Below are 24,351 nucleotides of genomic sequence, written 5' to 3'. Positions count from 1 at the left end.
AACATAAGTATTTCATGAAATTTTAGTTTTAAAAGTACTTTGACAACATATTTGATTTGATATGAGGGCTGGATGATAGATAACCTATGAAAAAATAATTCAAATGAACTATATCACTGCTTATATATTAAATGCAGATATTGAAATTATTTGCTAGTTACATACATAGTTTCTGTGTTTATTTAAAGGCCTAGATAGCCAGAATGTATGGTACGTATGCACTGATAATCTGACTGTCCTTCTAGGACTTGGGAGAAGATGATGATTGCTCATTGTGTAAAGTGTAAGCCATCCAGAATAATGTGCAAACAGGCTGCTTTTAAATTTCAAAAAATAATGCTTATGTTTCCACTCAGTTGAACTTCAAGAATATTAGTAATAGAAAACTAAAGCAGAACTGAAAATAGGCATAATAGCATTTACAACTGAGAGAAAGACTAAATGACTTTACAAATGTCCATCTAAAATGTTATGTAAGAATATTATTCCCTTTCCAGTCTTTTATTTATTATAAGACAGGGTTGATTAGCTAGCTTATTGACAAGATTCAAAAATGCCAAAGAACAGAAAATAGTAGAGATCTACAACTACTCCTTGGAAATTGTTTATAATATTGAAATCGGTCCCTGTAGAACAAATCCAACTATCTTTGATGGTATAGGTTTCACTAGAGGGTAAAAAAAGTGAAGCAAACTCTGTAATAAAAACTTAAATCAAGATTTTTAATATCTTTAATAAACTAGAAAAAGAATATAACTTTAGGAAGAAATTAAATATTGGGGCATTATGATCAATAATGATGACTATATATATTGCATTTTGTCTATATATGTAATAAAAACTGAAATGCTTCACATTTTCTGTATCTATGCCTTTTCCATATATCACAAAGCGCAATACAAATTTGAAAGATAGAGCATAAATTTTTATCCCTGCTATTAAAGACTTTACTAAGAGACAAATTCCTACATTACCACTAAGTTTTGCTTGCTGTACTTTTTCTTGCTTTAGGAACAAGAGGTAGAATTTGAATTTGAAAAAGAAAAAGATGGAAGAAAAAGAACAATTGAGGTTTCCTTTTCCAGAAAGTTTTCTGGCTGCATCTCAGTTTCAATAGATGCAATAACTTAAGGAATATTATCTGACTAAGAAATAAGTCTTGTGTGACTAAAAGCAGTTTTTCTAGTACCTTGTAATAGAAACCATAGCTAACTAACTAAATCATAGCTAACTAATAAATATTACAATGCTACATTAAATAAATAATAATTTTAATTTTATAAGAATATTTTTTAAATTAAATCTTTGAATTAATGTTATTGTAACAATTGTAATATACCAAATATTTTCAGCCACTTTATCTCAATTAATGTTTACCTTTTGTTCCAGAGTGAGGAGGTATTTCTGTTCAACCCGTTTGCACTTGTTGTACCAGCTATTCTCATCCATGCTGAAAGGAGGACCAATGTTTTCTGGAGTACTGCTTTCACTACCACTACTGCCCAGTGTTCTTAGCTCTTCCTCATCACTACTGATGCTGTCAGAACTGAGAAATCAAACTCAAAAGCTAAGAACAATAACTTGCAAAATTTAAATGAAAAAACTGAATTATTCAAAATTGCTTGTTTTAGATATTCCAATAAAAGATGGATCTTATAATAATGAATCTGCAAAAATTATTCTAGAGCCTAAAAACAAAAGCTAACATATCATCCATTCGGTAAATGTTTCCTCACTGCTAAGAAGTGCTAGCTACTTCTTCATGATCAGTTTCCTCACCCCACTGATGAGCCCAATATTCTCTCTCTATTAATCCTGTTGCAAGTAACTGCTATCATGTAGATTACCTCCAAGGTACAAAATCTAACATAATTTACATACCTTCAGCTACTCTAATATGGTGTTGAAATAAAAAGGGGAAATACTATTTTAATCTCAGTATAGCTAAGGATGGTTTAAACTTATTTACATATTTGTGCTGTTACAGATGTAAGAAGGAAAAGGATTTACCATTCTATGATCCAGAATAGATTCTCGTATTGTGAAGATACTGGATGGTTCTCTTTACCTAGAACTTGTATATAACTATATATATATACAACTTCCTATATCTTCTATCACTATATCTATGATCAATGTATTCCTTTTCTTTCTGTCAATTTGTCTTCTATATTAAACTAAGCTCAAGGAAAATTTTTCTTCTATCAGTTCAAGTAAAGAAAGAAAAACATATTTATGCCAGAGGTGGCATGCTTCTAAGAGAGGGTTAAGGAGGTTTTTAAATTCATCTTTTACTAATTTTTTATCTAAATCAAATAATGGGTTTTGGGGTGGGGTGGGTGGGGGGGCACGCCCACAGGGGATTAGGCTAGTCCCTTCTAAGGTTCACGATCTGGAGGTCTGTAAATTGGAGGTCTTGGAGGAGGTTAAGGTCCATGTATGGGCACTTCCATCTGCACGGTACGGGGGAGGGGCAGGTATGGCTGGAAGCAGGGGCTTGTATCATGTTCGGGGAGTGCGTTCTCGCTGTCTGAAAGCTATACCGCACTCCGGGCCCCTAGGCTTTACTCGTGTCCCGAGTGTTATATACCCTGGAACCTGGACCTTTGATTGATGTTATGCAATGCCAGGTCTGTCATGAATAAGGCCCCCCTCATATTCGATCTTATCCAAGAGGGGGGAGCGGACCTAATGGGTATTACGGAGACCTAGTTGGGCACAGAAGGGGGGGGTTCCCCTTACTGAGATGTGCCCACCAGGCTTTCGCGCATTTCATCAGCCGAGGGCCCAGGGTAGGGGTGGGGGGGTAGCGGTTGTTATCAACAAGAGTCTGGAACTGAGGGAGGTCGCTGTCCCGCAGATAGCCGGTTGTGAAACCCTCATAGTGAGGTGGGGCCGTGGGGTGCAGGTGGGCTTGCTGATTGCATACCTGGCTCCTTGCTACATAACGGCAGTCCTACCCGAGCTGCTGGATGATAGCCAGGACGGCGGTTGAGACCCCCAGACTTATGGTTATGGGGGATTTCAACTCGGCGGGCGAATCGTCAACGGCAGCTCGGGAGTTCATGGCTTCCATGACGGCCTTGGACCTGACCCAGGTAGTTAATGTCCCCACCCACACCGGGGGTAACACACTGGACTTGATTTTTGTCTCGGGACAGTGGCTAAATGATCTGGAGTTAGGGGAGTTAATATCCCAACCCCTGTCATGGTCAGATCATTTTCTCCTTCAGCTAGACTTTCGAACCGCTGTACCTCACCGCAGGGAGACGGAACCAGTTCGATGGTTCCGTCCCAGGCGCCTGATGGACCCAGAGGTTTCTGACGGAGCTTGGGCCATTTCCGAGGGACTTAGCCCACGGCTCCGCCGAGGAACTGGCGGCTGCCTGGGAGGAGGAGGCGGCTGGTGCCTTAGACCGTGTCGTGCCTTTGCGGCCTCTGACCCGGCGACGAACTCGACCAGCTCCTTGGTATAACGAGGAGCTGAGAGAGATGAAGCACCAGAAAAGAAGCCTAGAGAGCGCTTGGAGGTCCAGCCGCTCCAAACCTGACCGAACACTAGTGAGCTCATATATTCAGACCTATCTAGTGGCGATCAGGGCGGCGAAACATAACTATTTCTCCGCACTCATCGCATCGGCAGATAATCGCCCAGCCACCCTGTTTAGGGTGACCCGCTCCCTGCTTACGCAGGAGGCTCGGGAGGACCCCTTACAGGGACGTGCTGAGGATTTTGTACAGTATCTGTCTAATAAAATCGCTCAGATTCGGAACAGTTTGGACATTGATTGGATAGATCCGGGTGGGATGGCGGGGATGAGTCTTGAGAGTGTTATCTGGGCTGAGTTTGATCCTGTGACTCCTGATGACATGGACAGGTTGTTGGGTAGGTTGAATCCCACCACATGTTTATTGGACCCGTGTCCCTCCTGGATGGTACTGGCCACACGGGAGGTTACACGAGGCTGGCTCCTGGGAGTTATCAACGCTTCGTCGGGAGACATTTTCCCCACCACCTTGAAAGAGGCAGTGGTGAGGCCTCAAGAAGCCCTCCCTGGACCCAGCTGTATTAGCGAACTATTGTCCAGTCTCCAACCTTCGCTTTTTGGCGAAGGTTGTTGAGAGTGTGGTGGCATATCAGCTTCCTCAATACCTGGAGGAAACTATCTATCTGGACCCATTCCAGTCCAGTTTCAGACCCGGATACAGCACGGAGACGGCTTTGGTCGCGTTGGTGGATGACCCCTATAGGGCTCGGGACAGGGGTTGTTCCTATGTCCTGGTTCTGTAAGATCTCTCGGCGGCTTTTGATACCATCGACCACGGTATCCTGCTGCGGTGGTTGGAGGGATTGGGGATGGAAGGCACCGTTTATCGGTGGTTCTCCTCCTATCTCTCTGACCGTTCACAGACGGTGTTGGCAGGAGGGCAGAGATCGGCCCTGAGGCGCCTCACTTGTGGGGTGCCTCAGGGGTCTGTTCTCTCGCCTCTTCTGTTCAACATCTATATGAAGCCGCTGGGTGATGTTATCTGTGGTTTCGGGGTGGATTATCATCTGTGCGCTGATGATACTCAGCTGTACATTTCCACCCTGAACCACCCCAACGAAGCCGTTGAGGTGATGGGCCGGTGTCTTGAGGCCATGCGGGTCTGGATGGGGAGGAACAGGCTCCAACTCAACCCTTCCAAGACAGAGTGGCTGTGGGTTCCGGCGTCCCAGTACAGTCAGCTTACACCATCGCTGACTGTTGGGGGGGAAGTACTGACCCCCAGGGGAGGAGTGTGCAACTTAGGCGTTCTCCTGGACGATTGGCTGTCCTTAGAGGAACATTTGACAGCTGTCACCAGGGGAGCATTTTATCAGGTCCACCTGATTCGCCAGTTGCACCCCTTCCTTGACCGGGACGCCTTACGCACGGTCACTCACGCCCTCGTCACTTCCCGCCTGGACCATTGCAATGCTCTCTACATGGGGCTCCCCTTGAAGAGCACCAGGAGGCTCCAGCTAGTCCAGAATGCGGCCGCGCGGGTGATAGAGGGAGCACCGCGTAGTTCCCATATAACACCCATCCTGTACGGCCTACACTGGCTGCCGGTGGCCTTCCGGGTGCAATTCAAGGTTTTGGTCACCACCTTTAAAGCGCTCCATGGCTTAGGACCGGGATATCTATGAGACCGCCTTCTGCCGCCGATTGCCTCCCAACGACCTGTACGCTCCCACAGAGCGGGCCTCCTCAGGGTGCCGTCGACCAAACAATGTAGGTAGGCGACCCCTAGGGGGAGGGCCTTCTCTGTGGCAGCACCGGCCCTGTGGAACGAGCTTCCTCCGGGGTTACAACAACTCCCCGACCTCCGGGCCTTCAGACGTGAACTGAAGACTTTATTATTTCAGCGAGCTGGACTAGCCTAAGAAATATTTTAGTTAAATTTTAAAGGGGTTTTAATCGGTTTCTACCGTTTTTAGTGAGTTGGCCATTAAAATATTTAGTTTTAATTTGGTTTTATATTGTTATTTATTATATTGTTGTATTTTAATATGGCTGTGAACCGCCCTGAGTCCTGCGGGAGATGGTGCGGTATAAAAGTTTGATTAATAAATAAATAAATAAATAAATATGTGACCACCAAATAGAAAAGTGGAATGTAGGGAAAAAAGAGTTGTCACAGATTTGTCTGAATATATATTAAGGCAGGAGTACTCTATGGCATACACAATACATGCTGGTCTTATAGTGTATCCTTGCATGTGGTGTAAACCTTGCAGAGAATGTCTCTGTCTATCTACAGGATTGGTAAAAAAAGGTTAATTCGCACTTATATTTATAATAAATACAATGGCCACAGGGAAATGACTCTGACGGCAGTCTTTCAACGACTGTGTTGTATGACTGGCTACAAGAAAACAATTCATTTGTGATACATGTCATGTTCCAATAAAAACATTTTCAATGGCATTTGGAACCCCTCCATTCTTTCCCTTCCCATAGAAAGTACCACTTTAAGTATTAAAAACAATATGTGAAATAAAAACAACACAAAAATATATTACAAGAAAACTTTAAAGCACAGATGAACTTTAGACTGGGCAGATACCTTTGGGTGAATTTCAGATATGGTGTATAATCTATCACAGCTGGATAGTTGCCATCCAAAGCTTCACCTTTGAGACAGAAGCTGATGTGGAGTGAGAAATCAGAAATTAAGAATATTAAAAAACTCAGCACTTAATTCATTTTTTCACAAAATCACCAATGCAAAAGTTATGTAAAAGTTATGCAAGTTTTAACATGAGAAAATTCAACTTTAAATGTAGATTTTTACATACCCACTATTTCATCAGCAATCAAATGTCATTCTGGGGTTTTTAAAGAACACTTTTTCCAAATATTGCTTTTTAATTATTTTATATGTCCTGGAGCAGAATTCAATACGTTTTAAGGAAAGCAAAATAATCTATTTGATCTTACAATCTTCGAAGATAAAATCAAAGAGAAACAACTACAAAGTTGGTTTTAAATAATTTTAAATATGTAATTATAATGTATAATGCAGCTCTACATGAGCAAGTCTTGATGAGATCTAGAAAGATAAGCAGAACAGAATTGGTCAATGCATGGACAGGAAATATCAGAACTATAGGTTAGATGTAGAAATAATTAACAAAATTCTAAAAGAAGAAATGGAAAACTAATTTTGTGATATTGCCCAGAACAACACATGGATATGTCTATGTCTATGTCATCACAAGCAGTCAAGCACATGTCCACTCTAGACAAGTTCAGATCACCAAATGGATTATACCCCAAGGTTCTAAAGGAACTGCACACGTGATCTCAGAACCACTGAACTATATCTTTCAAAGATCCTGGAGTACCAGGGAACTCCCAGAGGACTGGAAAAGAGCTGATGTAGTTCCCATATTTAAAAAAGGGGAAAAATGGATCCAGGAAATTACAGACCTATCAGCCTGATCTCAATACCAGGGAAGATTCTGGAAAAGATAATCAAGCAATGAATCAGCGAACACCTAGAGGCAAACAAAGTAATAACCAAAAGCCAACATGGGTTTGTCAAAAAGAGGTCATGCCAGACTAATCCTATTTGACAAAGTGACAAAATTAGTGGACTAGACTGTCAATCTAATTTACTTGGACGTCAGTAAGACATTTGATAAAGTAGACCATAACCTACTACTAGATAAAGAAGAAGAATGTGGGTTAGGCAGCATCACCACAGATGGATTTGTAACTGGCTGACCAACTGCACTTAATGTGTAAGCCTCAATGGAATTGCATCTACATGGAGGGAAGAATTGCATCTACATGGAGAATTGCATCTACATGGAGGGTACCCCAAGGTTCTGTTTTAGTTCCAGTACTCTTCAACATCTTCATCAATGACTTGGTCAAGGAGATAGATGGGAATTCATCAAATTTGCAGATCACACCAAGCTGACAGGAATAGTCAAACCTCCAGAAGATAGGCTTAAGATACAGAAGAACCTTAACAGATTTCAATATTGGGCACTATCTAACAAAATGAAATTCAATGTTGAAAAAAGCAACATTTAGGCATGAAAAACCAAACACACAGGAAAGGTATAGGTGGCACCTGACTCAATAACAGTGGTGGGTTGCCCCTGGTTATGTCTGGTTCTATAGAACCAGTAATAAAAATTGGCGGGAGGCTCCGTCCATCTGCCACAACACCATCACGGGTGAATTTGCACATGCACAGAAGCGTGCACATGCACAGAAGTGCATGCATCCAAGCAAAATGAGCGTGTGTGCTCCCGTTGCGAACCAGTAGTAAAGTTAAGTAGAAGCCACCCCTGCTCAATACTAGTAACTATGAGAGGGATCTTGAGAGTCCTAGTGGACAATCACTTAAATATGTGCCAGCAGTGTGCAGCATTTGCCAAAAAAGCCAACACAGTTCTGGGCTGCATAAACAGAAGGACAGAATCAAGATCACATGAAGTGTTAATACCACTTTATAATGCCTTGGTAAGGCCACACTTAGAATACTGCAATACAGTTTTGGTTGCCACGATGTAAAAAAGATGTTGAGACTCTAGAAAGAGTGCAGAGAAGAGCAACGAAGATGATTAGGGGACTGCAGGCTAAAACTTATAAAGAATAGTTGCTGGATTGGATATGACTGGTTTAATGAAAAGAAGGAAATGAGGTGATATGATAGCAATGTTCCAATATATAAGGGGCTGTCACAAAGAAGACGGAATCAACCTATTCTCCAAAGCACGAGGGCAAAACAAGAAGCAATGGATGGGAACTAATCAAGCGAGAAGCAACCTAGAATTAAGAAGTATTTCCTGAGAGTTAGAACAATTAATCAATTGTTAAAAATTAATTAATTTCCTGACAGATAAAGCAACCAGTGGAACAACTTGTCTCCAGAAGTTGTGAATACTCCAATACTGGAAGGTTTTAAGAAGAGACTGGACAACCATTTGTCTGAAATGGCATAGGATTTCCTGCCTGAGCAAGGTGTTGGACTAGAAGACCTCCAAGGTCCCACCCTCCTCTGTTATTCTATATTCTAAATTTTTACTTCCATAAAATAAATAAACACATTTACTAATTTTAAATATGACATTTTAACCTATAATGAGTTAATTACAAAATCAACTATATTTTACTAAATAAAATTATTTTATTTCACTTTCACAAGAATGAATACCTGAAATCAATAGCATTGAGTCCGAGCAGCATGCCAGCCAGCATGTTTGCTTCTTCTCCCAATACAATTGCTCCATCTTCATAGAATCTTCTAGAAAAAGAGTAAATACTAATTAATTTATTCTCAATTATTCAAATAACATTCCAAATATTCAAATTGGTGATGGTGGTTAATGCCAAGAGCTCCTAAATTTTAACTTATATTGCTAAGAAAACTATTCATTTGTACAGTAATTTAAATGACCCAGTCTATTTATATATATCAGGGATATTATGGACCTATTTATATGGACCTATTTACTATGGGCCTATTTATAAACAACAAATTATTCAGAATAAAGATGTCTGCATATTTTTAGGATAAAACCTAACCATTATTTTTTTTAAAAAAAACCAGGCTGCTATTGGGATAGAAAGGAGCTATTTTTTAAATCCTGTCTGTCTGTCTGTCTGTCTGTCTGTCTGTCTGTCTGTCTGTCTGTCTGTCTGTCTGTCTGTCTATCTATCTATCTATCTATCTATCTATCTATCTATCTATCTATCTATCTATCTATCTATCTACAGTTATTTAGAGCATAAGAACAGTGCTGCTTGATCAGGCCAATAACCATCTTAGTGTTGCATTTTCTTTTTCGCATAAGCCTACAGATGCCTCTATAGTGCCTGTGGAAAGCTACATCTCTCCCACCATTGTTTGCTGCCACTGATTTTTGGAGGACCAAACCAGGGTAGGGTATCTTCAAGACCAGTAAGCTTGATAACCCTGTTCTCTATGAATTAATCTACTTCCACTATAAACCCATTAAATTTGGTAGCAACATCATGTCTTGTGAAAATTAATTCTACAAATTCCTTTTTGTGATCAGGAAAGAAATGTTTGCTTTTGTCTTCTTTCTAATATGTAGCTTCATTGGATGGCTTCTTGTTCTACTACTTTAAGAGAAAGGAAAAAAATCCTTTTCCCTGTCCACTTTCCCCTTACTGAAATTGCTGAGTTCATGGAGTATGAAATAACTCATATTTTGTTAAAATGTTTAACAAAAAATTCAAAGTGCTGCTACTGGCCTTCTGGACATTTATGTTTAAATCCCCCAATTTAGGATATATGTGTGATTAAGGAAACATTTATTCTAATTTTTTTGTACATAAACCAGATTATAAATAGTAGCATCCATAGAATCTCATGATTTCAACAAAATTACAGGATAAGTGTTTTAGTATAACTCTTATACTTTACATAAATGTACTGTATGAGATAATAAAAATATAAAAAGGGACAAAGATTGCATTATAAAGTCATGATGTTTGTTTCATCATTTGTTTCTCCTTAAAGCCAGCCATCATAAGTAAATATACCACCAATATTTTAAATAAACATATGAAGGTTTAACACTGAATATAAATGCATGTTTTCACTTTACTCCCTTCCATGCAAGTTATCATTTCCTGACTAAATCTGATAAAGAACAAGAACTGGGAATTTTAAATAATAACTTAAAATCTATTTTATTTAACAAAATATTTAATACCTGGTTGTTTTGAAATCTCTCAAAGCTGCCGAAATATATTCAGACAAGTGTTTTTCCATAAGTGCTACTCTAATCCAAGCTCTTCCCTGAAATCCAAAATCATAATATAAATATTATTAAACAGAAATCTGGTCCAGTCATTCAATTTCTGAAACCCAAACAGAGAAAAAAAGTTATCATACTTAATCCTATTCATATTTATTTATTTATTTTCAAGTTTTTTATACAGTTCATTATAAGAAATAAATAATAATAATAGTGATTACATAACAGTAGTATTTGCTTATCTATCTTAATAAGCCTTCTATCCATCATCTCTTATTTTTTACTTTTTAAACATACATAATAATCTTCTATTCTATTCTTATACATAGTAACATAATATCCCAGTTTTTATTTTCTAGCTCTATTTCCTGATCTTTAATAAATTTAATATAGAAATTTAAAAAATTTCTATAGAGGACAACGGCTTGACTTTTATTGTACGTGCCAAATTATTTTCACTATTTTGTTTACTTCTTAATCCTCTGTATAGAAACTATATTCATGTATATATTTCAAATGAGGCAGTTATTTGAATGAAATAGTAGAATAGAGTGTATCATTCAGAGAACAATGGGAACAGGTCATATTTGAAACCTTTTTTGTTTTATTTTATTATAGAACCAATAAACAGGGAAAAAATACACATTAACATAATATAATAGAAAAATAATAATCATAATAAGAGAAAATTATTCTTTATTTTTATTTTATTTATTCTATTTTCCCATCATTTCTGGAGGGGAAATGATGGGAAAAATCAGAAATATAACACATGCATCCCCTTAATCAAACTAGTCAAAAGTCTGCATGGAGTCTTTTTTTTTTTAAACCTAATTCACTTTTTTATTACATTTTCACCTTTTTTTCACTTGTATATCTTGCATTTTCATTTAAAACTCTCTGGGGGAAAACCCTGAATGCAGCAAAATGGGGAATAGAATGTTTCATATCATATTAGTATTTTGAGCAATTCTTCATAAAACCTTACTACAATCAAGGTTGTTCATCGCCTCCATTGTCATGTTCAATTTTTCAAGATTAAAATATATTGAATAAAAAATAGTTATAACTATTGTATTTCAACAAACTTTTAAGCAAATAAGAACTAGATGACAAATATTATATTTCTATATTTTGTCCTTATGATTTTAAAAGCCTGTAAACATATTTTTCCATTTTAAATATTTACAAATATGTTTACTTTAAATAGTTAAGCAAAAGGCCTTCTGCTACATTTGTTTCTGCCAGTACGTAAATTTCTGGGTTATATATTCTTTCTAATATTTGTGAAATTATAAATGCTCACTTATATCTAATATTACAAGAAGCTCATATAAATTACAGTTCCAGTTTACATTATATTTATTCATTTTAGTCACTTGAATAAATTCAATTACCTAGCACTGTAAACCAGGACTGTGTTCACAGTTTTGGAAGACGTATTAGGCGGGAAGCTTCCATGCTGCCCTAATAATAAGCTGTTCTTTTGTTTTAGCATGAACGCCACTAGCTTTTCTACTGTTAAATACTGCAAATGAAACCATGTTTCATTTTGACATTTCTTAAAGTTTTATTATTGACTTATTCAATAATGATAAAAAATGGAAAGATTGTACCTAATTTCCTTGTGTGGTTCCTATCATACTTGGCTAATAAAGAATTCTGAATAGAATAGAATAGAATAGAATAGAATAGAATAGAATAGAATAGAATAGAATAGAATAGAATAGGACAGAGTTGGAAGGGACCTTGGAGGTCTTCTAATCCAATCCCCTGCTTAGGCAAGAAACCCTATACCATTTCAGACAAATTGTTGTCCAATCTCTTCTTAAAAACTTCCAGTATTGGAGCATTCACAACTTCTGGAGACAAGTTGTTCCACTGATTGCTTTATCTGTCAGGAAATTTCTTCTTAGTTTTAGATTGCTTCTCTCCTTGATTAGTTTCCATCCATTGCTTCTTTGTCCTGCCCTCAGGTGCTTTGGAGAATAGCTTGACTCCCACATCTTTGTGGCAACCCTTGAGATATTGGAACACAGGCATCAGGTCACCCAGTCCTTCTTTTCATTAAACTAGGCATACCCAATTACAGCAACTGTTCTTTATGTTTTAGCCTCCAGTTCCCTAATCATCTTTGTTGCTCTTCTCTGCTGTTTTTCTAGTGTCTCAACATCTTTTTTACATCATGGCAACCAAAACTGGATGCAGAATTCCAAGTGTGACCTTACCAATGCATTATAAAATATTATTAACACTTCATGTGATCTTGATTCTATCCCTTTGTTAATGCAGCCTAAAACTGTGTTGGCTTTTTTGGCAGCTGCAACACACTGCTGACTCATATTTAAGTGATTGTTCACTAAGACTCCAATATCCCTTTTTCGAGGTATAGATGGTACCTATACTACTATTGAGCGAGGTACCACCTATATTGTACCTGTGCGTTTTGTTTTTCTTACCTAAATGTAGAACCTTTTTTCACCACTGAATTTCATTTTGTTAGTTAGCATCAAACATTCAAGTTTGTCAAAATTCTTCTGTATCTTAAGCCTATCTTCTGGAGTGTTGGCTATTCCTGCCAGCTTGGTGTCGTCTGCAAATTTGATCTATCCCCTCGTCCAAATCATTGATAAAGATGTTGAAGAGTACTGGGCCTAACACAAAGCCTTGGGATACCCCATTCTATACTTCCCTCCATATAGATGCAGTTCCATTGAGGACTACACATTGAGTGCAGCTAGTCAGCTAGTTACGACTTCATCTGGTGGTGATATTGTCTAACCCACATTTTTCTATTTTATCAAGTAATAGATTGTGATCTATTTTATCAAATGCCTTAACTACAGCATTCCTCTGGTCCACTAATTTTGTCACTTTGTCAAAGAATGCAATAAGATTTGTCTGGCATCTGTTTTTGAGAAACCTATGTAGGCTTTTGTTTATGGCTTTGTTTGCCTCTAGGTGTTTGCAGATTCATTGCTTGATTAACTTTTCCAGAATCTTTCCTGCTATTGAGGTCAGGCTGATAGGTCTGTAATTTCCTGGATCCATTTTTCCCCTTTTTTGAATATGGGAACTACATCAGCTCTTTTCCAGTCCTCTGGGAGTTCCCTGGTGCTCCAGGATCTTTGAAAGATATAGTTCAGAGGTTCTGAGGTCATGTGTGCAGTTCCTTCAGAATCTTGGGGTGTAATCGATCTGGTTCTGGTGATCTGAACTTGTCTATGATTGACAGTGGCTCACTTACCATTTTCTTCCCTATTTTAACTTGTGTTCCTAGTGTGTTTTTATGGTGCTGTTTTTGATAGATTGGACTGTTTTTTCTCTGTGTAAAAATGGATGCAAAAAACGAGGTAAGTAGTTCTGCTTTTGCTTGCCTGCTGCTTGTCACCTTCTTGCCACTTTCTCCCACTAATGGACCAATCGTTTCCTTGACTGTTTTCTTAATTTTTAACATGTTGAAAACAGCTTTTTAGTTGTTATTTTTGACTTTTGTAACAAGTCTTAGTTCATTTTGAATCTTAGTTTTCCTCTTTGCAGGCTCGGGCTATATTCTGGCCTAGTTATGGGCCCCTCTTTCCACTTTTTATACTTGTTCTTTTTGTCTTTCAATTTATCAGAGAGTTCATTATGCAGCCATGCTGGGTTTTTTTAAGAGCTGTTATTTTTCTTTTTCATTGGTACTGTGCTAGATTGGGCTTTTATAATCTCACTTTTCAAAATTTCCCAAACTTCTTAAGTTATTTTCCCCTTGAGGATTGTTATCCATGGAATCCTTATCAAGCTCTAAGTTTGTTGAAATTAGTTGTCTTAAAATCCAAATCTCTTGTTTGTTTTATTGCTTGATCACTCCCCACCCTCACCCCCCAAGGTTCCTGTAGTTTCAACACCTTCTCTCATTTAATCTCTGCTAGTGAGAATTAAGTCCTATATGGCCGATCCCCTAGTTCCCTTCTCTACTTTTGGGGAGACAAAGTTGCCTGCTAGATTTGTCAGGAACTTGTTTGATCTTCCACTTCATGCAGAGTTTGTATCCCAGTTGATGTCAGGGTAGATACCATTTCTATTGTGATGTGCTTCCTACATACATTAGTTAACTGACCAGCAAAAAGTTTGTCTATTTCTTTTGTTTTGTTTGTTCTATAGTATACACCTATGGCAATGTCATCTTCCCCCTTTTTATATTGACCCAAATGCATTCAAACAGTTTTCATCATTGTTGTGCTCTATTTCTGTAGAGATGTAGTTATTTCTTATATATAGTACAACACTAGCTCCTCTTTTAATTGGTCTGTTTCTTTTAAACAATTTAAATCTCTCTAGCTTTATGTTCCATTTGTGGGTTTCATCCCACCAAGTTTCCACAATGGCAACAATATCATGTCTGCCTTCATTTACTTGAACTTCTAATTCACCCTATTTATTCCTCATACCCTGTGTGTTGGTGTTCTTTATGACTGACCCTGTGTTTACTTTCAACATAACCTGTGTTGTACCTGATTTCCCCTACTTCCTTATTATTTGTTTGATGCACATGGTATGGCACTCACTATTAAATGCTTGATTTTGCTTGACAGCAAGATTTGTATTCTTACTTGCAAAAACATCTATGTTACATGCACTGATAGCCCTATTAATTTTAGATTGCTGGGAACAGAAATGTTCTATATCAAATAATTATCTGTCCCGTTAGAACGTTTCTCCAGAAAATCTGTTAATTTAATGTCAAATAACTCAATTCCTTTCTTTCATGAATGCAAACCATCTCTTTTGTACTATTTTTCATTATTTTATTTATTTACATTTACATTTACATTTACATTAGGCCAACTGTAGACATTGTGACTAATATAACCAAAGCCTTCCCTTTTACACCATTCCTTTAGCCACACATGGAAGCCTGCTATAAACTGGCCTTTTCCTTTTTGTTCCTTATGTACAGGTAAAACCTTTGAAAAAGTAAGCCTACAGCCTATCTTACTAAGTTCCTGCCCCAATCATTCTGCACAGAGAGCACATCTTTTTGGGACACATCATTTTTATGAAGATGTACAATAGCGTCAACATCAGTCCTTACTGGCATTCTTGATTACCTTAAAAATATGCCTCTTGTCTCTGCTAACAGTAATACCTGGCAGATATCTGACCTCTTTAAAAAGTTCCGTATCCTTTCCTAAATTTGCATCCCTTACAATTGAATCATCAAAGAGAAGGTGGTTTCTCTTTTTGGATATCTTGTTCTTCTTGTATGATTGATGTGTAATACCTGATTCACACATTCCCCTATCCAAAACAAGTTCTTCCTCTCAGACTACGATCCCCTGCTTATTTGAGTTATTGTCATCACAACTATCTTGACCTGCCACATTAGTATCCCTAGTAAGGTCAGCAAGGGTTCTATCAGTTATGCAAGGACACAGCGAAAGCTTTGTGTCTGTGATCCACAGTTCTCACCCTGCCAGATCCCATGGTTGTTCATACTGCCCTTCTCCTGCAGCATCTTTGTGGTAGAGGGGGCTTATAGCGGGGCAGCTCAATAGAACAGAATGGCTGAGCTGGAAACCTAATTTCTGGCTGAAGAGCAAAGACTTTAGGTAAGCAATTTGTCCATATACTCGTAATTTATTTACAAATAGGACAATATCCAAATTTGAAAAGAGTACCACATAAGACAGCTGCCACACAAATATTGCACTGAACTAAGCAAGACATTCTAAAATAAAATAGAACTGCAATCACAAATGCACTTATCAAGAATATACTGCTGCTGTTTTAGATTTTCAGTCGCTTCCAGGTGCTTACCTTGCTCCACTGGACTTCGTCTCAGTTCCCCCTAAACTCACAACTTTCCAGCAGCCTCTGGGAAATTCGAATGCAATGCAGATGCGACCAGAAGTGCCTTATGTTTTCCTCATTCAGACGGTCTACTCTACTCTGCTCTGCTCTGCTCTTACTCTATCCTACCCTACCCTATTCTCTTTTGAACAATACCAAACACATAGCAAGGGGAATGTTAAAATTCTCACCCTAGCTCTTGAAGAGGCAACATTTTCCATATTCTCAATGCTACAGATGCAGTTATATGAAACTTTGCGACAAGCCACCTTAATATAATCCCAGAAAGTACGAGGGCTTTCATATCCAAACCAAGAGATTTGACCTGAAAAATCAGGAAATAGAGATTAATCATTAAAATAAAGTGTGCATATCATAATGTATTTATAAATTATATGATGTGATTCTTTGAAGAATTATAAAAACCTAAGTTTATAAAAAGGGAACGTTGTCTTACCTGAACGTCCCTTCTTGGAGAGGGGAAAACGGCCGTCAGGAATGGGTTAATCTCCTCGTTTGCTGATTGGACCGAGTCTTGAAAAATTTGTTGCTTATAGTCCCCGCCTTCTCTTCCCTTTCAGCTTTTTCGGCGAGGATCCAGGCGTAGGCCCTCGTGCAGTACTGAAATGAAACAGAATTAGCGCACTCCCGCCCCAACCCCCTCTTGGACAGACGCCATGGGTGGGGCTGACGGCCGTTTTCCCCTCTCCAAGAAGGGACGTTCAGGTAAGACAACGTTCCCTTCTCCCTGTCGGGGAAAACGGCCGTCAGGAATGGGACATACCCAAGCTCAATGTCTTACCGGGAGGGAAGATGGCGGTCTGTCATTGTTGAGAAAGGACCGACTGCAGGACCCGTCTGCCAAACGCTGCGTCAGCCGACGCATAGGAGTCCACCCGGTAATGCCGAATAAACGAAGAGGGAGTCGACCAAGTCGCCGCTCTGCAGATCTCATCGATCGATGCCTGGGCGCCCCAAGCAGCCGACGAAGCGGCGCTCCTGGTCGAGTGTGCCGAAATATTGCGAGGTACCGGTAGAGACAGGTTTTCGTAGGCCGTGGCTATTGTAGCCCTGATCCACCTGGCGAGAACCGATTTGGTCACTTTTAAGCCCATAGAAAGTGGTTGGAACGACACAAAGAGGGCCTCCGTCTTACGGAACGAAGCAGTACGATCAATGTATATCTTCAATGCTCTCCTTACGTCCAGAGTATGCCACACTTTCTCTAAGTGATGTCTGGGATTCGGACAGAAGTCAGGTAAAACTATTTCCTGAGCCCTATGAAACTGGCTGTTAACTTTAGGGAGAAAGGTAGAGTCCAATCGTAATACCACTCTATCGTTGAAGAACTTGCAGAGATCTTGTCGCACAGACAGGGCCGATAGTTCTGATATCCTGCGAGCCGAGGTAATGGCAATTAGAAAGGCGACTTTGAGTGACAGAAATCGAAGAGATGATTCCCTCAACGGTTCAAAGGGTGTCTTGGTCAGAGCGTTGAGAACTGCATTCAATCGCCAGGTTGGGAACCGATGAACTACTGGAGGGTTGACATTAGAAGCGCCCCGAAGAAACTGTTGAATGTGAGGCTCTTTTGAGAGAGGAATGAGTGAACCGCATCTCAATATCGAAGAAAGCGCCGCCACCTGTCTTTTGAGTGTGTTGGTTGCTAGCCCGGCATCGAGACCTCGCTGCAGAAAAGCCAGAATGTCTAGAACTGAGGCCTCAGATGCTACTATTCCCTGGGGCGTGCACCAGTCAACAAAGACACGCCAAGTGGCCTCATAAATCCTCTTGGTGGAATCCCTGCGTGAGGCCAGCATAGTTGGGATGGCTTGGCATGGAACCTTTGCTTTAGTCAAGATGCCCCGCTCAATCTCCACACGGCTAGACGTAGCCATTGTGGATCGGGATGTAAAACTGGTCCCTGGTGGAGAGAAACCTGGTCGTCTGGTATCCTCCACGGTTCTCGTATTGAAAGAGACATCAGATCTGAACCAGGGTCTCCTGGGCCAGAATGGGGCGACCAATATCAACTCCGCCTTCTCCGTGAGTAGCTTCCTTATCACCCTTGGGATCAGTGGAATTGGCGGAAAGGCATATAGAAGGCCGGAGGCCACTTGCTGCGGAGGCATCCACTGCCTCCGCCCCGAGGCGGAATCTCGAAAAGAAGCGAGGAACTTGATTGTTGGAGTGGGAGGCAAACAAGTCCACCAGTGGGAGTCCTAAGCGGTTTGTTAACTCCTGGAAGTTCTCTGGGGACAATGACCATTCCGACTGAACGATGGTCTGACGACTGAGGGAGTCTGCCGTGCAGTTGTCTGTTCCCGCAATATGTTCCGCTTTCAAAGAGCGCAAGTGGGATTCGGTCCAATGACCGAGGGAGAGCGCTTCCGTCATAAGCGAGCGAGAATGAGTGCCACCCACCTGTTTATATGCGCCGCCCGTCACGTTGTCCGTGAGTACAAGGACATCCCTGTCCCGGATAAGATCCTTGAATGCCAGAAGAGCCAGACGTATGGCCCGTAACTCCAGAAAATTGATGCCGTAATGGCAGTCCGAAGGAGACCACTTGCCCTGGGCTAGGTGTTGATCGAGATGTGCTCCCCATCCTGAAAGACTGGCGTCGGTGGAGATGACCACTCTCGCTGGCTCCCTGAAGAATGAGCCTCTGGCTAGCGTCTCCGGATTCCACCAGGCTAAAGAGTCGGCCACTTCCCGTGGAATGGTCACCCGACGTCTTGATGAACTGCGTCGTTTCCTTTGATGTGGCAAGAGGAACCACTGAAGAGGCCGACTATGAAGGCGAGACCAAGGAACAATATCGTACGACGAAACCATTTTCCCTAGAAGCTTGGAAAGTTGATCTAATGGAACTGTATGTGACAACCTAGATATACAGGCTAACTCAGCCAAATTAGCCTGACGGTCTGTCGACAAATAAACCATCGATTCACGAGAATCAATTTGCGCCCCTAAATGTGTGATAATGGTAGAAGGAGCTAAGTGACTCTTATCCCAATTAATTGAGAACCCATGTGCTTGTAATATCTCTAAGGTTAAGGCTATATCCCTGTTTGCTGCCTCCTTTGAGGAAGACAAAATGAGAATATCATCTAGGTAAGCCTGAAGTCTAACTGGAAACCCCCTGATATGGGCTAATAGCACAGCCATGACTTTGGTAAAAACCCTGGGGGCCGAAGATAACCCAAAGGGTAGAGCCCTATACTGAAAATGAGCACCCTGAAAGCAAAACCTAAGGAATTTACGGTGATCTTTCCTAATAGGAATGTGTAGATAAGCTTCCGTCAAATCAATGGAAGCCATGTAATCCCCGTGCCGGATGCACTCTAAGATGGAACGTAAGGAGTGCATCTTGAAGCGGTGGTACGCAATGAATTTGTTCAGGGCTTTAAGGTCCAGAATGGCTCTCCATCCCCCCGACGGTTTACTGACTACGAAGAGTCTGGAATAGAACCCCTGTTTCTGTTGGTCAATGGGGACCCTCTGAATGGCCCGGATAGAAAGAAGGTGACTAACCGCCGACTCCACAATGGAAGAGCTGGAAGAGCGGTTAGAAACAGGGCAAGTCAAGAAAACCTTCGGGGGGGTGGAGATGAACTCTAAGGCCAGGCCCTCTTTGATAGTCTGTAGCACCCACTTATCTGAAGTAGAAACCTCCCATTGGGAATAAAAATAAGCTAGCCTGCCTCCAATGGGTAGATCCTCTAAGAAATTATTTGAAGCGGTTAAATGGTTTCCCCCGTCCCCCTCGAAAGGGTTTACGGGAAGAGAATTTGGACCCTGTTCTGACCTGATCAGATCTCTGTGCGCTCCCTCTGTACGGTGAAAATCTTTGCCGACGCGACCCAGATCCTCCGAATTCCTGGCCACGAAAGGAGGCAGAAGAAGAGGTAGCCGAGGGACGAAAATAAGGTTGTTGTCTCAGTTCGCCTCTGCGGGACAAGGACGGTAGCACCTTTTTCTTATCCTTAGTTTCCACTAGAATAGGGTCAAGAGTAGCTCCAAACAACTTCGAACCTGCGTAAGCGGAAGAAGCCAATCGCCACTTGTTTCTAGTATCTGCCTTCCAATGGCGCAACCATAAAAGCCTCCGGGATGTAACCGTCGACCCAATCGACTTAGCTGAGAACCTGGCTGCATTAAGTGTCGAGTCAGCTGAAAACTCCAAAGCTGCGATGACCTTGTTAAGATCCTGGTGAGCCCTGACGTCCGACGTTGGTAACCGGCCCTGAAGTTGTTTGAGCCACATTATGGATGCTCTATTGAAAAATGAAGACGCTATTGAAGACCTGATGGCCCAGGCTGATGCTTGATGGGACTTTACCAGGGATTGGTCAGCCCTTTTATCTTCGGGACGAAGAGCCTCATTCTCTGGACCCGTCACATGTGACACCGTTGTAAGAGCGACTACTGGAGCATCCACTGTGGGTACTTGAAGAATGTTCTCTAGATCAGGAGCACAGTTATAGAACTTTTTGTCTGTGGCGCTGGGAAGAGAACCCGAACTAGGATGAGCCCACTGTCGTTGTACCACATCCACAAACATTTTAGGTGCCGGAATGGCCTCTGCCACCACTGTGGGTTCCACAAAGAGATTAGTTGAAGTGATGGGTAAGGATTGCTGATCCGTAGAAGGAGCCTGAGAAGCCCCCAACCCCGTGGTTGCCAATGCCTTGAATAAAAGGGAACGGAACATGTGGTGTTTAAAAAGTCCCACAAATGATGGTTGATCAGGACCAAGGCCTTCGTCCTCCGACAAAGCCTCTCCAGCGTCCTCTTCTCCGGAAGAAGAGGCTTGGCCCTCCTCTTCCGAGGACTCCTCCCTCTGAGGTCTGAACATTGTTGAAGCAGAACATGCAGGTTCCATCTGCCTGTCTTTATGCTGGGGTCTAGAAGTAGATGCCATCTGGGATTCCCGATGCCGGGCTTGTGCCAACTCTTGGCGCACGGCCTGTTGAATCATCAACCCGAAGGACTCAGGAAGTTGAAATACTGGAAACGTTGGCAAGCCAGATTCCGGCAGAGGCCTAGCTGTTTCAGTCTCTATTGACCCAGTTACTGTTTGTCCTGTTATACCCCCTGAGGCCTCTTGAAGATCCATCTGCGACAGAGTACGGAATAATGGGGGGTTTCCCGTCTGAGCCCTATGCGGGGAAAATGATCTATCTGGAGACCAGGCCCCTGAATCCTGCATGGTTTGGATAATGCATTCTGGCTCTAAGGGAGGTGGGATTTTTCCCCCCCCTTGCTTTCTCCCGCTTCTAGGGGAAGGAGACCTGAGAGCCCTCTTGGAAGCTCTAGTAAAGGCCTTTTCTAGAGCCCTATGCCGCTTTTCTTCAGCCCTCTCCCCCTTTTTGGCCCTGGGTTTTGATGCTTTCTGCCCCTTGGGGGGGGAAACCTGAGGGTCTGCTGAAGGGCCCTCACCCAGGTCCCCTTGGGCCCGGGCTTCAGGGGATATATCCACCAACTCTGGTTGAGTAACAGTGGCGTCCTCCATTTTGAAAAATTCCCGCCAATTTTTGCTGCTCCGGCCTACTCCCAAGATGGCCACCGAGAAGCCTGCTCTGAGGGAGTTTGCAGGATCAGGGCCCCACTGGCTATTTAATGGTTGCAATGAGCCGGCAACGCTGCCCTGGGGAAGTTTGCAGGATCAAGGCCCCACTGGCTCTTTAATTATTGCAATGAGCCGGCAACGCTGCTCTGAGGGAGTTTGCAGGATCAGGGCTCCACTGGCTCTTGAATGGTTGCAATGAGCCGGCAACGCTCACACCATCCCTTGTTTTAAAGTCTAGCCCCGCTTTCCAAACCAACCTTCCGTTTGCCTGCAGGGCGGGCTGCTCGCGTCGTGGCTTCTGGCGCGGCACAGAAATGGCTCCCCGCGGTGATCCGGCACCACTCACGCAGCTTCTTCAGGCGGGGCCAGTAAACTCCCAGGCAGCGAAACTCCTGCCGGGAGAGAGCTTCAGGGACTTGCCCGTGAGCCTCTCCGATAGCCGCCTTGACTCTTTGCAGCTGCGGTTTTAGCGCGTCGGGAACCTGCCCGTGAGCGCCTCACAGCTGACCGGCGGGCCGCGAAGCCGCCGGGGCTTCCCCAGCGGCTAGGGAGTCAGACGCTTCTCTCCCCAGTAACCAAAAAAATAAAATAAAAAATAAATAAATAACGTAAATTAAAAGAAATTAAAAGAAATCCACCTGAAGCAACAATTAAACCTCTAGCCCAATAACTAGAGATTTCTAACACACGACTGGTCCGAAGCAAAACCGAGTCGAAAAAGCTGAAAGGGAAGAGAAGGCGGGGACTATAAGCAACAAATTTTTCAAGACTCGGTCCAATCAGCAAACGAGGAGATTAACCCATTCCTGACGGCCGTTTTCCCCGACAGGGAGAACAACTGTTAAATGACATAGAAATTATCAATTTTGGGGAGCTAATGGGCATTTCTGAGGACGCGGTGGCTCAGGGTCTAGGACGTTGAGCTTGTCGATTGAAAGGTCAGCAGCTCGGTGGTTCAAATCCCTAGTGCTCCCGTGTAACGGGGTGAGCTCCTGTTACTTGTCCCAGCTTCTGCCAACCTAGCAGTTTCGAAAGCACGTAAAAATGCAAGTAGAAAAAATAGGGACTACCTTTGGTGGGAAGGTACCAGCGTTCCGTGCGCCTTTGATGTTGAGTCATGCTGGCCACATGACCTCGGAAGACGTCTTCGGACAGCGCTGGCTCTTCAGCTTTGAAAAAGAGATGAGCACTGCCCCCTAGAGTCGGCAACAACTAGCACGTATGTGCGAGGGGAACCTTTACCTTTACCTTTAATGGGCATTTAGGGACACGGTGACTCAGGGGGTAAGACACTGAGCTTTTCGATTGAAAGGTCGGCAGTTTAGTGGTTCAAATCCCTAGTGCCGTGTAATGGGGTGAACTCCCGTTACTTGTCCCAGCTTCTGCCAACCTAGCAGTTCGAAAGCACGTAAAAAAATGCAAATAGAAAAATAGGGACCACCTTGGTGGGAAGGTAACAGTGTTCCGTGCGCCTTTGGCGTTTAGTCATGCCGGCCACATGACCACTGAGACGTCTTCAGACAGCACTGGCTCTTCAACTTTGAAACAGAGATGAGCACCGCCCCCTAGAGTCGGGAACAACTAGCACGTATGTGCTAGGGGAACCTTTACCTTTAATGGGCATTTAGAATTTTGAAAATCACTTTGGGAACAACAGCCATGTACAAGAAAGCAAATTGGTAGACTATGCCACATTCCTCAAAATTCTCAAGAGTATTTTTATGGTTTTGATTTGCCTGTGGAGCATTAGCCTATAAGCTATAGCCTACTATTATTTTTATTTTCTAAAAATCTTTTAAAATTTCAGTTTGCAACCTAGATATGTTCAGCTGGCAATACAACCCTAATTTCAATTCAGAGAAAGACAAGTTGAAAATCCTAGAATTTCAAAACCTATGTGTAACAAAGATATACAATTATACCAACTAAATCTTATTATATTTGCAAAAAAAGTATACTGTAGAATATGGTCTTGTCTACAAAACATGTAAAATCAGATTTTATGTACCTTTGAGCCGATGGCTTAGAATTTGTTCCAAAATAGCTGCAAAATTATTGAATTCAGGATAAGAATCATCAATAGTTTCGAAGCATGAGCGATCAATCAGTGTCTTGATAGAAAACCTAAAAAATTAACATAATTTGTCATATATACAAATTTTGAAGCATTTATATATAAATACACATATAATCTGTATTTGTATAATATATTTATAAATACAAATATTACACATATATAAAATAAAAACAAAATGTAACATTAAAAAAAAGAGAAGGATGGGGATAAAATGGATAAAGGTGAAAAGTGACACATTTATAAGAAAGGTGACCTATGATTTTTCAAGAACAGAAAATAATAAAATACAACAACCTCTGTCTAAATTTAAATGTCTTAAGTATAAACAACCTTTTAAATATTAGTATTTAATATTTTGAAAACCCAATATTCATGTATTCTTAGTTTTAGAATAGAATAACAGCATTGGAAGGGAACTTAGAGGTCTTCTAGTCCAACCCCCTGCTTAGGCAGGAAACCCTACACTACTTCGGACAAATGGTTATCCAACATCTTCTTTAAAACTTCCAGTGTTGGAGCATTCACAACTTCTTGAGGCAAGTTGTTCCATGGATTAATTGTTCTATCTATCAGGAAATTTCTCCTTAGTTT

General features: G+C 41.4%; 1 protein-coding gene across 2 annotated transcripts in view; it reads right to left on the bottom strand.

The window, feature by feature from the left end:
• RUNDC3B (RUN domain containing 3B) overlaps positions 1-24,351 on the bottom strand; it is a 66,114-nt gene that overhangs the window by 20,294 nt on the left and 21,469 nt on the right. The window contains exons 2-7 of one of the 2 annotated variants that reach the window (XM_058181997.1): positions 23,692-23,807; positions 16,300-16,433; positions 10,229-10,314; positions 8,701-8,790; positions 6,094-6,174; positions 1,378-1,546 (exon numbers count right to left, since the gene is read on the bottom strand). In XM_058181997.1, the coding sequence (XP_058037980.1) occupies positions 1,378-1,546; positions 6,094-6,174; positions 8,701-8,790; positions 10,229-10,314; positions 16,300-16,433; positions 23,692-23,807 (676 nt within the window). Of the gene's footprint in view, positions 1-1,377; positions 1,547-6,093; positions 6,175-8,700; positions 8,791-10,228; positions 10,315-16,299; positions 16,434-23,691; positions 23,808-24,351 lie in introns of those variants that run through there. The other variant, XM_058181996.1, reaches the window with a different exon arrangement.

This window comes from Ahaetulla prasina, chromosome 4, assembly GCF_028640845.1.
Source record: "Ahaetulla prasina isolate Xishuangbanna chromosome 4, ASM2864084v1, whole genome shotgun sequence".
Taxonomy (NCBI): domain Eukaryota; kingdom Metazoa; phylum Chordata; class Lepidosauria; order Squamata; family Colubridae; genus Ahaetulla; species Ahaetulla prasina.
The sequence above is the reverse complement of the archived record's forward strand: the minus strand, read 5'-3'. Positions and strand labels throughout refer to the sequence as shown.